General features: G+C 52.3%; 1 protein-coding gene across 1 annotated transcript in view; it reads right to left on the bottom strand.

Annotated features, from left to right (window-relative positions):
• The window catches only part of IGF2R (insulin like growth factor 2 receptor), a 1,757,136-nt gene that overhangs the window by 681,362 nt on the left and 1,058,219 nt on the right, over positions 1–17,555 (bottom strand). Inside the window, exon 32 of the mRNA XM_086927157.1 lies at positions 15,290–15,416. Coding sequence (XP_086783283.1) covers positions 15,290–15,416 — 127 coding nt within the window. The remainder of the gene's footprint in view (positions 1–15,289; positions 15,417–17,555) is intronic.

Here is a 17,555-nt window from a genome sequence, read left to right as displayed (position 1 = left end):
CGCCCTCCACTTCCAGTCTCATTAGCTGCCTAATCTGCCTCCAGGACTTTCTGGTGAAGGAAGGTCTTTCGCCCCCCCACTAGTACCCCCCCCCCACAAAGTTCTTTTAACAACCTAGGGATGAAGCATAAAACACAGCCGTCCCTCTAGTATAACTGTGAAAAAAGGGGGTTGTTTGTTTGTAACTTGCGTGCAGTCCGGATACGAGCTGGAATCTCTGCCACCTTTGTCGTCCCAGGTCAAGAGTGAGAGTCCTGGGTATTATCCTGTGTGATCCCAGGCCGTTGAGCTTTGTCCTGCTCCATCTCGTGGATTGCTACTACCAAGGGATGTAGAGATGGCACATCCGGTGCTTCATCACCAGAGGTTTGGCCCTCCATTTCTTCTCCTCGGATCGCCCCGTCCTCTCTAGGCAGCGGAATCTGGACCCCTCTGCACCGTCCCTGCCCAGTGAGACCGAGTCCTTCCTTTGCCTGCTCACCATTTCCCGTGGAGGATATGGCGTCGACTGCAGGTGCCTTCCATTTCTCAAACCTCTCCGTCTTTGAGTCTTGGGCTGCCCCCACTGGGATCTGCCATCAGGAGGCGTTGTAGTCACCATACGTTTTTCGCCTTCTGTTCTCCGAGGCACAGGGCGTTCCTCTAGCCACTGCCCTGCATCCTCCGGGAGCGTGAAAAAGTGTGTCTTTTCCTTGTAAATTACTTTGAGTTTCGCCGGGAAGAGCAGCATATATTGAAGATGGAGTTCTCGCTGCTTGGCCTTAACCGGGTCGAACAAGCGCCTCTGTTATTGTACCTCTTGACTGTAGTCCGGAAATATCATTATTTGTATGTTCTCAAGCCGTATTTCCCCTAGCTTCCTAGCCTCTCTCAGAAGCAGGTCTCGGTCAGCAAAGTTAAAAAATCTAGAGATGACTGGACGCGGCCTTGCCCCCACCGGTGGTTTTGCCAACAGCGCGCGGTGGGCTCTTTCAATCAGGAAGCAATTAGAGAATTGCGTCGTCTGGAAGGTTTTTTTTATCCATGAGTATAGGAACGCCGCCATGTCGTCCTTTTCGAGTCCTTCCCTGAAGCCCACAAAACGTAGGTTGTTTCGCCCGGCCCTATTCTCAGCATCGTCCACCTTCCATTGCAGTTGGCGGTGGGAAGCTAGCAGTTCCGCCATGTCCTTCTTGAGGGTAGAGAGGGAGTCCTCAGTCTCACTTACCCTGTTTTCCACCGTAGTCACCCTTTCGGTCAGATTGCGGAAGTCTTGTCGGAGGAACGTGACTTCTGAGCCCACTTCCCCGATTTTAACTTCCAGTGCTGCGCGGAACGCCTGTATATTTTCTCTTGATGCTTGTATGGCTCCCAGTAGGCGTTCCGTGTCAGAGCGTGGGCCTGGGAGGGCCGTCACTGCAGGGGTGTGGGTCGCGGCATAGCAGTCCATCGTTTCTTGACACAGCGTTTTGGAGGCCGAGTCTTTTTTCCCCATCCTGATTGGCCCTACCGCTTCGCTTGTGCGGCCGCTCCGTGGGCTCGCCTGCAACGTCAGCTCTCGCGTATGCCCAGCTTTGTGACCAGCGCTATGTCTGCAGTCCCACGGTGGTTCTCGTGGTGGTGGCCGCTAGGCTGGAATTCCGGCTGGTCTCCACAGTGTCTCCACGTGTGTCGCCTTCGAATCGGGGGACAGTCCACCTCGTGATCCTTGAGTGGGCGATCCGTGCGACGTAGGCCCTAGTGTCCCCGTCTACCCAGGTGTCGCCCAGTGGAGCCCCTCAAAGTCTGAGGTCTGTGTCTTGCGCCCCTTGGTAGCAGTGCGTCCCCTGCCGAGGTCCTGTCCCACCTGTAGGCATTCGGGGCCTCCCTAGGCTGTGACTGCGGCGTGAAGGCCAGGGTCTTTGACGCTCACCTCCTCTCCTGCGGCTCCGTATATCAGTGCCTCCAGGCCCAGTCTCCGGTCCTGGGGCGTTCTCTGCTCCGTGTTGGTGGTGCGCTGTTCAGCTCCAATGAGTGGGCCTCCTGTCCCCACCCAGGAGCCTCCGTGCAACCGAGCCGGGTTTGTCCGCAAGGTGTCTCCCGGGACAGGGATGCCGTGACTTTCCTCCGGGGCCTTATCGCTGGGCCCCCATTGTCGCCTGTATGGTTCCGCCGTACTGTACCCCCGGGGCGCTCTGACGGGTCATCTGCCATCCTTCCCCCGATGTTGCGCCCCCCGGGCAGCAATCGCTGTTGTGGTCCCATTTGGCCTTTGTGTATCTGGGCCCAGTCGCTCACCGTTGCCGCTTCCCCGCACTGCTCTGGGGTGTCTGGGGACGGCCGCACGCTCCGTCTATTCCCAGGCCGTACAGTGCCCCCGGGGCGCAATCCAGGTCCCAGACTCCGCTCGTGGCTCCCGGGCGGCTTTCTCGGCCCCTCCGCCTTGTATCCGGGGCTCCGCCGCTCTACCGCTGCTGGATGGTGTGGTCAGGCTCGCACAATGTAATCCTCTGTATGATGTCATCCGGACCTGGAGATTCCTCTACGTTCTAGTGTCTCGCCGCCATCTTGGGCCCTTCGCCCGCATCAGAGCTGGGTTCAGGGCTGCCGTACTCCCGGTATTCCTGACTGGGAGCTCCGGTGACGGTCTCCGGATGATGTCTGGACCTTCCGCTATCTGGTAGCCGCGGAATTGGGACTTTTCCGGTGTTATTTACATCGAATGGTGATCAGCTCTCCGGAGCTGCGAAGCCATGCTGTTAGCCAAGCCCCCTTTGAGAAATATTCTTAACCAACCTCTGAGCAATATTGGTTCAGAGCACCTCAAAATCCTGTACTCTTTCAACCGGGGTAGAATCTGGCTTCAGGCACCCATCTGTGAGATTATAATTTCTTAGGATGATATCTTGTTCAAATTTCGATGGGTCTACATGATCCCAATTCTACCGGATTCCTTTATTAGGTTTATATTGAATTGGAGGTTCATCACTGGGCCCCAACTTAGTCTTTATGTTAAGTGAGTCTATGAGCGGAAAATGGTTTCTAGAGCAGTTTGGTACGATTTTTAAATCCTGAACAAGGAAATTAGACAAAATTCTGTGGATATGCCCTTATGGAACCATACTTGCTCATCACATCCATAAGGCATGTCAACAAAAAAAGCACACACCTAGGGCCCTTAAAGTTTAAGGCCACACAGTCTCCGTCCACAGATTTCTGCGTGCGGCCTAACCAGCTAACCCTATGCGACATGATGATACTCTCAATTAACTTAACCGGATATCCTGTTTTTATAATGCCCCAGTGGGCTGATTTATTTATAAGACTTTGACATTCTTCATGTAGGCCCAATGGTAATGAGGGAACTCCAGTTGATATCAAAGTATAAGGGGTGCTATCTGGGAGTAAATTAAGCAAATCTCGCGCCTCTTCCCCTTGAATAAATACGTATGTTGCACAATTGGGATTGCTGGAATTAGTCTGCAAATCCTGACCCGATCAACAAGCCATATTAGTGCCAACACCAACTTCCACTTTATGATCATTCCTTGGTGGCACTATCTCCCAGGAGTCCCCTTCAGTTTGCAAAATTGACTTATTTTGGCAAGGCTCATACAAATTTGGGGTATGTATTAATATTGGGTGGGTACCCTTTTTGTGGAAGGCAACTTCCTGTATGCTAGTGTAAATAGTCTCATCCCTCATTGTACTACGTTCTGATTTCTATTTTAAATCCCTCACCACAAGGCAGACCTGCACTGCAATACATCCTAGACATTCTAAAATAGGCTTCACGGCGCCTTGCCAGCTCTTTTTCAACACAGGGCACTCCACTTTTGATTTCGGGCCCACCTCTGTCCTTTTCCTTTTCCCCTCTCCCCCCATAGGATGTGGGCACAGATTCCCCCACAGTCAGAGCAAGATTTTGTAGATTATTTGTACTAGCAGTTACAGATACATTAGTAGTGTCAATAATGTTCACCTTGGAGAGAGTGGTACCGGAGACCTAGGCACAGTATCGATCACAATAGCTACGAAACCCGGGGGGAGATAATGATGGAGTAGCGACTAATGATAATCTTCCTTCCCTAATTTTCTTACTGATTACACCCATGGCCTTACGCAAAAAACATTCAATGTTGAACTGGTAGGATTTGGGGCCAGTATATTTTTTCGCCTAACCATAGCTTCAGTTTCAATATAATATGTTCAGAATAAATGTCAATGACAATAGTTCCCTGCTTCCCGGCAGGGAAGGAGCCTGGGGGCTATAGTCAGTAACATAGGTAGTAATCCCAGGGGACCCGGCCTCTAGTCAGACCCGTAGAAGATCCTGTATCTGACCCCAGCTTGTCCCTCTGACAGAGCAGAACAGTAAAGGAGCCTGAGCAAAGGTCTCACAGCAAGGCTGTCAAGCCGAGGCGAGCACAGGAACCGCTAGTTCTGCACAAGCAGGGTGGGGCCCACATTGGTAGCTTGTCGCCGCAACACTCCTCGCCTTGGTCTTGTTGCAATGCAGGGACTTAGATGAGCCTTCTCAGCTCAAAAGCGCCCGCTCTACAGGCAACCCAGGGTACCAGGAATGCTGAGGAAGGGCACAAGGTAGGCCGCCTGAGGCAAACAAGCAAAATGGGTCCTCCAGTGACAGCCGCTGCACAGTCTGGTGGGGGGGGGGGGGGGGGGCGCTGTCGCCAAAGGGCTCCCCACACCTAATGTCAATAATGCCTACTGTGCAGGCGGGTTTCAGGGGAACCCAGGCAGGATGCAATGCAGACATTCCAAGGCCGATGTGGAAGGTAAGTCACCAGGGTGGCAAGTACTAATGAGGCATAGTCTGGCAGGGGCACGCGCTCATCAATAGCCTCCCCCACCAAGTTCTCCTGCACTAACTTGCTCTAAGGGCAGTATTCACTCTGCTGGCTCTTCAATTCCGCCTCAGCCATGCATGGATAGGTAGCTGCTCACCGCTGCAGCCTGGTCTCGGTGGTCGTCAGCAGGAAGGCAGGGCAGCGCAGGCGGAGGCAGTCAGCAGTGCCCACTGACCTTGAGTCGCCACCGCCGAATCTTCAGCCCAGCGGGTGGTCTTGCACAGCCACCCCAGCACGCTCAGGGGCTGCAGTCACCCCGGTACCCCGTAGCCACTCCCACTGCAGCCGGGGAGGCAAACTAAGATCGCCGACCACAATGTCGAACAGCCACCACACCGAAAGCTGTGTTCGATGCAGGTGGCCTCCCCCAGTAGCAACAAGCCACTACCCCGGAAGTCCATGAGGATGTCACTACCCTGTAGGAGGAGACTCATAAAAGGTGAATAGCCAAAAGTAGTAAAGTTACTCAAAAGTGTAAGAGTAAAACTACCTTTGTTAATAGGACACGTAGTCATATAGTGAATGCTGATTCGTGCATGTGTCATACTCTTGCACACCATTGAGGAGTTATAAACTCAAAAAGAGGATCTAACCACCTAAAAGGGAGAAGTTTGGAAATAGTTTGACAGTTGCCTATTCAAATTTCATATTCAAATTATTGTTAGCCATGGTTTATACAGGGGCAGTCACAGATATCAACCGGCATAACCTTGTTATCGTCACCTTAGGAGACCGAGAAATTCACAATATATCACTCTTTACTCGGACTCGAGGGGGATGGGCATTGGGAAAACAAGAGCAGGGTGGTATTTTGTATCTTGGTTGGTAAGAGTTGAGGTGTGAGCAGAAATTTCCTAACAGTCACCTTATTGTAGGTAACACATCAATACAACTTGATGAAACAAGCAGGGGATGATCATGTTTAAGGAGTGTTAGGAGGGTTGAGGGATTAAAGGGTGGAATAGTGGAAAACTTATACCATGAAAGGCAAAAACATTCTTTGAAACATTCAAACCTATCAAAGCACTGACATATTCTTAGACGTGCTTTACAAAAAAGAGCTTGAGAAATTAGAAAATTTGCAATTTTTCCACGGACGAATTACCTGACTTCACAAAACAATTCTCGGGCAACCCCATACTTGATACGGCTGATGTCTCAGGTTTGAGAAGATTACTGTAAATATGAAGTGAGGGGCACCCCATTCTGGGCTAGTACGCAGGATTCCACACCTTGGCCAGAATTGGAAAAAAAGCAGAATGGACGGAGGATGCATGTTGCAGGATGGGCAACCTCTACAAGAATGACAGGGAAGACATGGCTTAGCAGTTCGGCTGGCCGCCATAAGTGTGGCAGGGTATGCTCAGACGTGAGTCCCTTGCTTACTTTGCCACTGGATTCAAGCAAGCCGGGCTGAAGACGGCTGGAATGCCAGAAACCAGTCCTCGGAAGCTTGTTTCCGGTCCAGGGAAGACATGGCTTGACAGTTCGACTAAACTGTTCCCATGAGGCACAGGGTCAGACTGATTTGCATATAGCCATGTCTGAACTGGGGTGGCAGAGTGGGCTAAAGAACGGTGATGGATTAAACCCAGATCTTTTGACTGGGTGTGAGTGTTTGATTGGTTCAGATGCTCTGTCCATTACCACCCCCTTTTGTACCATCTTTTAGAGATCAGCAGGCATTGATCTCTATCACTCTATTATCCCTATCAGCCACACATATAAATTTATGCACATAGAACGTATGCACTTTCTGCACTAATAGTTACTTTCACTGCGCCGTCACACCCCCCCCCCCCCCACCTTATGTTTTTGGAGCACCTTGTGCTCGGTAGAGCAGATATAAGTTTTTCTTCTGACTGTCAACAATCAAAGAAAAAGTTAGTAAAATAATATAAAAGGATAACTATGTAATGCTAAGTTATTTGTGTTAGAGGTGTTTGTATCCCCTTCCTGACACATTGCCATGGAAGCCAAGATCTACACTTCCCCCATAGGGACCACCTTTTTGTTGAAAATGATGGAGCTACGGGAAGCTATGGCTCTGTATTCTATAGGGCGTTACTGGGGGACAGGATACACAACCTATTGACAATATGTGTCAGATGGGAACGTATGATCAAAGACTCAACTGCAGATAGGGACTCGCATAAGATACTAGGATACCATAAGGGGATGTCTAGTAATGCTAGATTTCACCTTTTAAGGTTTAAATTCTTATGCACACCCACTAAGTGTTCCGCTATTCAATCTCACCGCCCTAAAATGGTGCCTTTTTTTTTTACACATCTCAACCTCAGGAGATACATCTCCAACAGTTCCTGTGTCCCCAACATAAAAAGAGGATCATGCTCGGGGGCGTGGCCAAAATGGTGACGGAGTGAGATGCACCTTTGTGTCCCTCTGGCGCAACGATTTGCAGAACATTGTGTAGCTACCTCCGGAGACCGCCACCGGGCTCGATCTTGTGCCCACAGGCGCCCGTCGCCTACCGGGAGAGAGTGGTGTGTTTTTTACAGCCTCCCGGTGCGAGAGACCTGCCGATCCACGGCATAGCGGGAGGAGGCCTGGGTCGACGGCCGCCGTTGCTTCTGGCCGGTCGGGCTGCTTCAACCTCCCGCACCCGACCAGTCTGCAGCATTGAGGTGCGGACAGCCGGAGCCTGCTCTGGAGCAGCTGGAGGACCCCGCTGAGAAGCGGCCACACACAGCATCCCGGGCAGAGTCTCGCGAGCCCCCTGTTGTGTGCAGTGCCCGGGGATCGGGCAACTTCCGAGAGCCGGCGGCCGCTAATTGAGGCTGGTGCTTTGCGGCCTTCCTGGCCGAAATTCTTGACACGACCTGCCATCCCTCCGCGACCCCTGGCCCGGTGCAAAGGACAGCGGAGCCGGCACTATGAGAGCCCGATACCTGGAGGACCTTCAAGGGCTGTGAGGGGTCCCCCAATTGGTTCAGGGGCCCTCAATCTCCAGAGAGGCCGCAACTCCACGTGGCACCAGGGACGGCCGGCATAGGCGCAGCAGCGTTTTACGGCCTGGTGTGAGGCCCACAGGTTCTTCGCTGCCCGTAGGACGGACGGTCAGTGGGGCTTCGTCAACTGCGAAGGGAGCAAAGGGTTCTGCGTCTGAGTGGGTTAGCCCTGGTGTGGGTGCCTGGACTGCTACACGGGGCCTGGCCCTATCGCTGTCGGCCGCTGGAGGACGCGGCGACTGGGGAGGTCGGCACCGGCCTGGGGTCTCACAGAGGGACTTACCCGGAGTACCAACCGTGCCTGTCTATATTAGGATTTTCAGGTCTGTCCTTGATTGTTAGGTAATTATTACATCCATCGCTTTAAGTGAAATTTTATTTGTCTCGCTCCCAATATTTTTTGAGTGTTTATCTTTATTACGATTATTTCTCCAATATGTCCAAATATATGTTCCACTAGACGACTGATATGACTACAGCTCTGAAAAAAACCTAGGCCTGCGCGCCGCTAAACACAGTGAAACACGTGTTGACTGATAGTTTAAAAATTTTCCCTGACCGTGCAATAGTTGGGCATGGCTGATTGCAGAAAACAAAACATGAACACAGTTGCCGTACTACAACCAAAAAATAAAGTTTTGCACCATATGAACTGGACATATTTATCTTTTCTTAAATTAATAGTTATTAAATTAACGGATTAAGCTTGAATACTACAACTGCTTTGCAACACATACATCATCCCTACCTCCAAATTTCTTTATAACTAGGTTCCAGGGCTCCAACCTAGATTAGATGCATCACCCCATCCTATGCTAGAAGAATCGTATTTTTATTTGGGTATTAGGACTCTGTTGTCTTTGGCCAAACAGCCCTATGCATCCTGACTCGAATTTCTACCCTTGTAGCTGCGCCCCTGGCAAAGAGAGGGAGAGAGTGTCTTAATCCACACACTGCAAAAACTATCACTATCACCCTGCAGGAGAAGGGAGTTGTGGTAATTAGTAGGGGTGGGCGGAATTTACATAGTCAAGCTACGCAAAGCTCCGCGAAATGGTAAAAAATCTCTGCGAAAGTTCAGCGAACACGCGGAATTGCTTGTTCTGTCCATTTGCAATGCTTTTTTCCTGTTAGCGAACACTGTTTGTTTGCTCGGTGGGATATATCTTGCGAACACGCATTTTGAAAGCGCGAACAAGCCAAAAATACGCAAAGTCACAGATTTTTAGGCGATTCCGCGTTCTCCCCGGAACGCGAAATTACCCAAATTCCGCGTGCGGAACTGAATTTACTGCCGAGGCTTAGTAATTAGGGGTGAATGTAGTCAGACTGGGGCACGTAATGACCCAGGTTTCCACAGATGAGCCCCAGGATAGGCAGGTGTTATATCAGGCATTAATGCACAAGTTACTTACCTTCGGTAACGATATATCTATAAGAAACAGTAGTTAGTATTAGATTCCTTCACTTAGAATATCCTCAGGCGTCAGACTGGATCCGGAAAATTTTGCGTAGCAGTACCCCTGCGCATTGGTAGGCGTCATCTGCGGCTCTGCGCCAGTCGTCGTTGGCGCCAGAATGACGTCAGAGTACTTAGACGCAGCTCTCGGGCGCTGACGTCAGTTCTTATACACAGCTTTTCCGCGCCAGAAACACAGAGCCATGATAAAAACCAACACTGGTGCCATGAAAACTAGGGCCCTGAAAGGGGATGACCTTAACCCTAGATATCGGTTCGCAGAACGGGGAGGATGGGTTGGGCGGTAAGGAATCTAATACTAACTACTGTTTTTTACAGATATATCGGTAACGAAGGTAAGTAACTTGTGCATCTGAAAGAATTAGGTTGGTATTAGATTCCTTACCTTAGAATAGATACCCCAGCAATACCAAACCCGGTGGTGGGTCTGCGAACCAAATATCACACCAGAAAGTCCTGGAGAACGGAACGGCCGAAAAAGCCATCTCTCCGGACTTGGCTGTCCAGGCAGTAGTGTCTTGCGAGCATGTGCAGCGAGGCCCACGTAGCTGCCTGATAGATGTCCTGCAAGGGGACTCCCCGACCCAGGGCAGTAGTAGCCTGCGTGGCCTGAGTGCAATGGCCACGAGCACAGCAGGAGGCTCATTTTTAGCCAGTGAATAACAAGCCTTGATGCACAAGACAACCCATCAGAGAAATGGTCCGTTTGTGCACCGCCCGTCCCTTCTTAGCGCCCACGTAACCAACAAAGAGTTGGTCATCCACTCTGGACTGGCGTGTGCGATCCAGATAATATGAGAGCGCACGTTTTGGGTCCAGACGGTGGAGCCTCTCTTCCTCTTTCGAGGAATGCGGAGGCGGAAAGAAGGTGGGTAAGGTGATGGACTGTCCGATGTGGAAGGCTGTGACTACCTTGGGCAGGAAACAGGGTCGCCTCCGCAACACAACTTTGTCCGGATGGACAGAAAGGAAAGGAGGTTGAGAAGAAAGAACCTGGAGCTCACTCAATCTCCTGGCAGAGGTGATGGCAACCAGGAATTCAGTCTTAAGAGTAAGGAGACGAAGACAGTTATGAAGTGGCTAGAAGGGAGTGCACATCAGATAAGTCAGAGGTTCAAGTCCCACTGAGGCATCACGAAAGGATCAGGAGGAAACATACGAGTGATTGCCTTCAAGAACTTATTTACAACTGGGGACTTAAACAAAGAAGGCTGATCAGGGAACCTTTAGAAGGCGGAAATGGCAGAGGTAGCCTTTGATAGTGCCCAGAGCAGAGCCCTGCTGGGCAAGAGAAAGAAGAAAGAGGAGAACCTCTGAAAGGACGGCAGAGAGCAGATCCACAGCCTTTGCTGTGCACCATGCCACAAATTTGTTCCACCTGCAGGCGTATACCAATTTTGTGGAGGGACGCCTGGCTGCCAGAATCACATCACAGACTTCAGGAGGCAAGTCAAACTAATGGCCTCCACTGTCACCGCTCAATCTCCATGCATGGAGGTGGAGGCTGGACAGGTTCGGGTGGAGGACTGTCCCCTGCTGCTGCAACAGAAGATCCACCTGAAGAGGCAGACGAATCGGGGGATCGACTGACATGCTGAGTAGCTCAGGATACCAGTATCTTTGTGCCCAGTCCGGAGACACAAGGATGACTTGGGCCCGGTCGCGCCGGATCTCCTTCAGCACTCTGGGCAGAAGTGGTATAGGCGGAAAGGCGTACAACATACCGCAACTCCACTCGCGACGAAAAGCGTCTCCGAGCGAGTGCCGCCTTGGAAATTTCAACGCGCAGAACTGATGACATTGCGCGTTCTCTTCTGTGGAGAATAGATCTAACCAAGGCTCTCCCCACTGCTGAAAGAGACCTTGCGCCACGTCAGAGTTCAGACGCCATTTGTGATCCATCATGCACCGGCGGCTGAGTTCATCCGCCCTAGCGTTCAGGGAACCTGCCAGGTGTTGAACCACCAGGGTCCCGCCCTAATGTTCCAGCCACTGCCAGAGGCGCAGAGCCTCCTGGCATAGGGTCCACGACCCCACCCCGCCCTGTTTCTTGCAGTACCACATGGCGGTGGTGTTGTCCGTGAACACCTGCACTACACTCCCCCGGACAGAGGGAAGGATTGCCTTCAGTGCAAGCCGGATCGCCCGCAGCACCAGAAGGTTGATGTGGAGCCGGGACTCCGCCGGACACCAGAGGCCTCTGATCTCCGCCTCTCCCATGTGGCCCCCCCCCCAGCCCTAGAGGGACGCGTCCGTCACAACTACGTGCTCTGGTTGGGGTAGGGAGAGGGATCTGCCGCGGACCCAATCACGGTCCGTGAGCCACCACTGCAACCGTCTTGCAGTGCCCTCCGAGATCAAGACATGGTTGGACAAGTTGCCCTGATGCTGGGCCCACTGAAACTTCAGGTCCCACTGCAGAGCCCGCATCAGCCATCTGGCATGATGCACCAGAAGGATGCAGGAGGCCATCAGCCCCAGAATGCGCAGCGTCAACCTGACCGAGACTCAGGATAACGGCTGAAAGATCGGAATCAGAGCCTGAATAGCCCGAATCTGCTGTTCGGGAGGATAAACCCGAAACTGCTCCGAGTCTAGAACCGCTCCGATGAAGAGGAGCTTCTGAGAGGGACACAGGTGAGACTTCGGCACATTGATGGAGAACCCCAGCAGGTGCAGGAGGTCAGCCGTAGTCTGGAGGGGGCTGACCACTGTCTGGGGCGAGCCAGCCTTCAACAACCAGTCGTCAAGGTAGGGGAAGACTGAAACCCCTAACATGCGCAGATGAGCTGCGACCACCGCCATCACTTTCGTGGACACCCGTGGGGCGCTGGTAAGACCGAAGGGGAGCCTGGTAAACCGAAAGTGCTTGTGGCCTACCGTGAACCGCAGGTAGCACCGGTGGGCCGGCAGGACGGAGATGTGAAAATATGCGTCCTGCAAGTCCAACGCTACCATCCAGTTTCCCGGGTCCTGGGCAGATAAGACCTGAGCAAAAGTCAGCATCTTGAACTTCTCCTTCCGGAGGAAGCCGTTGACGTTCCTTAGGTCCAAGATAGAGTGTAGGCCCCCTTTGCCCTTCTTGGGAACCAGAAAGTAGTAGTGGGAGTAACAACAACGTCCTACTTCAGGCCCAGGAACGCGCTCAATGGCCCCCTTGGCCAAGAGGACCGAAACTTCCTCTTGCAGAAGTTGCAAGTGATCCCCCGACACGCTGTGGTACTGCGGTAGCATGGCTGGAGGGGTCGCCTCGAAGGGGAGGGAGTAGCCCCTTCGGACGATTTGCAGTACCCACCTGTCCGATGTGATGGTGCGCCAGTGGAGGAGGAGATGGCGAACCCTGCCCCCCATTGACGTCAAATGGGCCTGAAAGCTCGGACTAGGAAGGCCTTGAGGCAGATGCTGAGGGGGCAGATGTGGACTGGCCGCGCCGTTGTCCCCTGTTACTGCCGCAAAGGTAACCACGTCCGCCACCGCACTGAATGTTAGTCTGCGGCCCGTGGCTGGCAGGACGTGTGGGAGCACCCCTTCCGTGGCCACGAAAGGAGCGCTGGGCCGAAGATTGCTGGTGCATAGCCGACAGGCCCAAGGACTTGGCCTTAGACCTGGAGCCCTTAAAGCGTTCCAGCGCATGACCTGCCTTGCCACCGAAGAGGTGGCTGCTATCGAACGGCATGTCCATAAGGGTGTTTTGGACATTGGCCGAAAAGTTGGCGGACCTCAGCCAGGAGTGGTGGCGAACCGCCAGACGTGGAAATCGCTCTTCCTAAAGAGTCTGTGGTGTCCAGTCCACATCTTATAGAGAACTGCGCTGCATCCCTTCCCACCGCGAGGACTTGAGCGAGTTTCGGCCGGGCTCCATCCGGTCACTCGGGCAGCACGGCTCCAACCGTATCCCACAGAGAGTGGGCGTAACGGCCAAAGAGGCACGCGGTGTTGACCGACCGCAACCCCAAACTAAGGGAGGAGAACATCTTCTTTCCGAATTGTTCATACCTCTTGGATTCCCGATCTGGTGGTGCAGTCGGGAATGCAGATTGGGAAGTAGAGGCCTGGATAACCAGGCTCTTGGGGGTGGGGTGGGTGGACAAGAAACTAAGGTGGCCCGGAGCTGGGCGGTTGCGCCTAGCGACGTTCCTATCTACAGGGGGACCTGTAGTGGGCCTGGACCAAGTGCCCAACAGGACGTCTGTGAGAGCCTCATTAAATGGCAGTAGAGGCTCTGGGGAGCTTACCTGCAGTTTAAAGACCTCCGTGAGGATGTTAGACCTCACCGTTGCGACGGGGAGCTCAAGAGCCAAGGCTTTGGCTGCCCTCATCAGCACCATACTATAAGCAGCCCCCTCCTCCGTAGCCACAGTAGGAGGGGAGACAAAACCAGTGTCTGGGGAGGTATCTAGGCCACTGGGTTCCCCGAGTTCCTGTGTCCAGTCCTGAAATGACTGGCACTCACATGCCAGGGGGTCCTCAGAACCCCCCCCCCCCTAACCCCTCCCCTCCACAGTCTCCCTCATCGTCCATGTCCTGAAATTCAGGGATAAAGGATGAACCCAGATCTTCGAAGAATTCCTCTTCGGAAGGAGCTGAATGCGGCGTCGAGCGACGCTGCTCCGACGCCGAATCCGGACCAAGGGGTGGACCAGGGACGGCGTCATGCAGAGACGACGCCGGGGATGAAACCCTAGGGGCCGACGCTGGCGGGGTCGTAAGGCCGACCAGCGGCAACCAGGATCCGGAACCGGATCCAGTGGGGCCTTGCGGTGCCGGGACTGAAGTCGCAACGGCGCCGGGGCCGAAGCACCCAACGGCGCCGGGGCCGAAGCACCCGGCCCGCTTCGGCTCCTTGTCGGGGCAGCTTGGCCCGAAGGCGCTGCAGAACCCGAAAGAGGAAAGAGCGACCTCATGGCCATGAGGAAGGCTTCGATCTCCTCTGGCGTCGCGTTCTGCCCAGGGACCGGCGGGTGTGGAGCAGGCTGCGACGCCTGCGGCTCCCGCGGAGCTGCGTGGGCGGTGTCACCCGAACCCCAGGCCGCGTCGCGGGAGAGTCAGAAGAGCGTTGTAGCCTCTTCGACTTCTTGTACCTCTTACCTGAGGACTTGGAGCCAGACGAGTGGTGTCGACTAGCCGAGCTGTGATGACTCCGGCCCCGTGACCGGTCCCTCGACCTCCTTCCGGACCGGGACCTCGAACGGCGTGGGGCCGACTGCCGGAGCTCGAGGCGCTTACGGGACCGCACCCGCCTAGCCTTCGACGTCAAGGCCCAACAGACGGGGCACAACTTGTCATCGTGGTCGGGCCCCAGGCAATATAGGCACCGGCGATGGGGGTCGGTAACCGACATCCGTCGGCTACAGTCGGCACAGGGTTTGAACCCGGGCATCCCTACCGGCACCGATGGAGTCATACGACTCGAAACGGATCCAAAAAGGATCGAAAAACCTTTGTCAAAAAGTGACTAAAGGGTACCGCTTTCTACGGACCTGCGCTTGCTGGCGTGGAAAAAAGAAGAACTGACGTCAGCGCGGGAGGGCAGCGTCTAAGTACTCCGACGACGTCATCCCGGCGCCAACGACGCCGACGATGGACGTGGAGCCGCAGACAACGCCTACCGACGCACAGGGGTACTGCTACGCAAAATTTTCCAGATCCAGTCTGACGCCTGGGGATATTCTAAGGTAAGGAATCTAATACTAACCTGTTTCTCTCAGATATGCTGCTTTCCGAGGCTCCAGGTAAGAAATGTGGTGCAAACGTGTCGAATAAATGACTTGCTGACTAGCATGCGCTTATATTGCTCCAGGTAGGGGAGTTCCTTCATAATGCTTACATTGGCTCAAAAAAGTTTATTCAACTTGAATAAAAGTGAATAATCAGCATTAATATATATGAGTGTACCGAACTGAACATTCCCTTTTAAGTTAGCCATCAAATTCAACACATTTGTAACTTTTTAAATTCACGGAAAGACACCAACAATTTGAAGTGATGTAGGAGGTGGGGGACACGTGTACCTGTAACTGGGTTTGTCGCCTTGCAGTCATTGGTTTCATTGCTTTGTAAAGCACATGCTGCTGCAGAGAACCACACAAATGTGTATTCACAGTCTTCAATGGCAGATATGAATTCAGGCCGCGAATTCTGAAAGAGGAGAGCGGAATGTTTACGGGATATTGAATCACACAAAGAAACCAACAAACCATGAAAGGAGTCATCTACAAAAATGGCTAATTTACACGCTATGAAATCAGGTCACATGGGCTATAAAATTCTAGCTTTCCCTCTTAACGATACTACATTGTGTGATCTGAACAAATACTACCATTGTATGCCAGAATTATCTTATCTACCAACAGTTTGTGCGATTAGAAAGGATTTGGTTTGCAGACTATATAACGAAACAACACCCACATACTTAGGCAAAGATTTATCAATACCAATTGTCAGCCAACTTTGATACCCTTATAACTCACACACTCAAGAAACTAGATAAAAATGAAACATTGTGAGGCATGCATAGAAAAACCAAGAGTGCTTGCCAATAACAGTGAAAATACTATTACATACATTGGCATCTTAGGATAGATTACCCAATTACACAAGGGGACGACAGTAAAGTGCAGGACGGTAAAGAAACTGTAGGAAGACATACTTTTGACCAGGAAAACAGGTTTCATTCGTTTGATAACGCCCTTTCTGGTAGATACTGGAGGAAGCTGGCTCTGTATTTACTACACCAAAGTAAGTTACAGTGTGCACAGAGTCCAGGGAGTCCCCAGTGGTATAGAAAAGCCTAAATTGGGTAAGTTCTTGTGGCAGTGTGGGTGAGCAGTTGGGCTTATCCAGAGGGTGTGTTAAGCATTTATTGTATTCACTCAATCAAGGACTGATGACACACTGACAGACAGAACCTAGCCCAATTAGGTAAGTATTGAACAAAGGTATACTTGGGTTTTATTTTAGAACCAAGCAGGACTAGGCACAGGTAAGTAGAATATACTCTCAAATGCAAGACTGTTCAAGGAAAGGCAGTTGTGGTTGAAGTTGCAATCATTACAGGTTTGGATATGCTCTAGAAGCAGTTTAAATAACTCAGTAATTACTACCAGATTACTTTTTAGTTACTTTCAGATTACTTTGAGTACAGGGAGCAGTAGGTCTAGATACCACACCTTAGGATCTGCAAGGTAAGTAAGACTTTTTATATGTTTGCAGTTTAGTTCTCTTTTCTACATACAGACATCAGTTCAACAACATTTTAGGCCCAAAAACTCTCACCATGGGTTCCTATGGTAGAAAAATAATTAGCGGTTTCTCACGTAAGTACACTACTTACGAGAGGGAGTTTTGGGGATTAGGACCAAAGTTCCCCAAAGTCTAGCTGGGCACTCGAGTTAAACTACCAGCGTACTGGGGCAGCAGGTTGCAGTGGGGAAGGGGCCCAATGTTAGCCAAGGGGATTAAGGGGGCCTTCAGTTAGGGACTGCTGACAAGCAGGTCACTCTGGTGTGGGAGCAAAGCTCCTAGGGTAAAGGTCAGCACTGCAGGCGCAAACGACCAACACAGGAGCTGCACCACCAGCGGCACTGGGGCAGCAGGGAGCAAAAAGGACGTTGGGACCCTGTGTTTTGAATGGAGATCTTCGGTTGGCAAGTTTGCTGCAGGCTCGGGCAGGGAGACATCCAAAAGGCGATCATCAGCTGGAGAGGTAAGTTGGGTTCTTGGGGGATGTCTGGACACCGTTGGTTGAGCCACCCAAGGCCATGGGGTATCGGGTGCAGGGGTGTCTTCTGGCATCCGGTTTTCTTACCAGCTCTGGTTGCGGTGGGTCCTTCAGGTTGAGGCTGCAGGCGTTGTCTCGAAGCTTGAGGGAGGTTGGGATCGCCATATCCCAGGTCATGATTGCTGGGGAGACCTCCTTGTGATGTTGAACCACTCAAACTCGGGGCGTAGGTGCCAGGTGCAGAGTGGTGCAGAACAGCAGGGGCGCCGGAATCCTGATTCTGAGGACGAGTCTTTGTTTGAGCAAATGCAGTGCTCACGGTAGAGTCTGTAAGAGGGTTGCAGGGCAGGGCAGGGCAGGTCCTCCGGGCTCTGGGGGTTGCTGGCTGCTGGACTCGCCAGGGTTCTTGCTGTAGGCAGGTCGTAGACGAGACAGACTGGTAGGGCTGGGGGCCAAGGCAGTAGGTGTCCTCTTAATTCCTAGGTCAGCATAGCTCTTTGATCCTTATTTTTTCTTCCTCTAATTGGCGGAGGCAATGTTCAGTGTTGCTCATAATT

This window comes from Lissotriton vulgaris, chromosome 6 (assembly GCF_964263255.1).
Source record: "Lissotriton vulgaris chromosome 6, aLisVul1.2, whole genome shotgun sequence".
Taxonomy (NCBI): domain Eukaryota; kingdom Metazoa; phylum Chordata; class Amphibia; order Caudata; family Salamandridae; genus Lissotriton; species Lissotriton vulgaris.
Note: the sequence above shows the minus strand (reverse complement) of the source record. Positions and strands in the feature narration are given on the sequence as shown.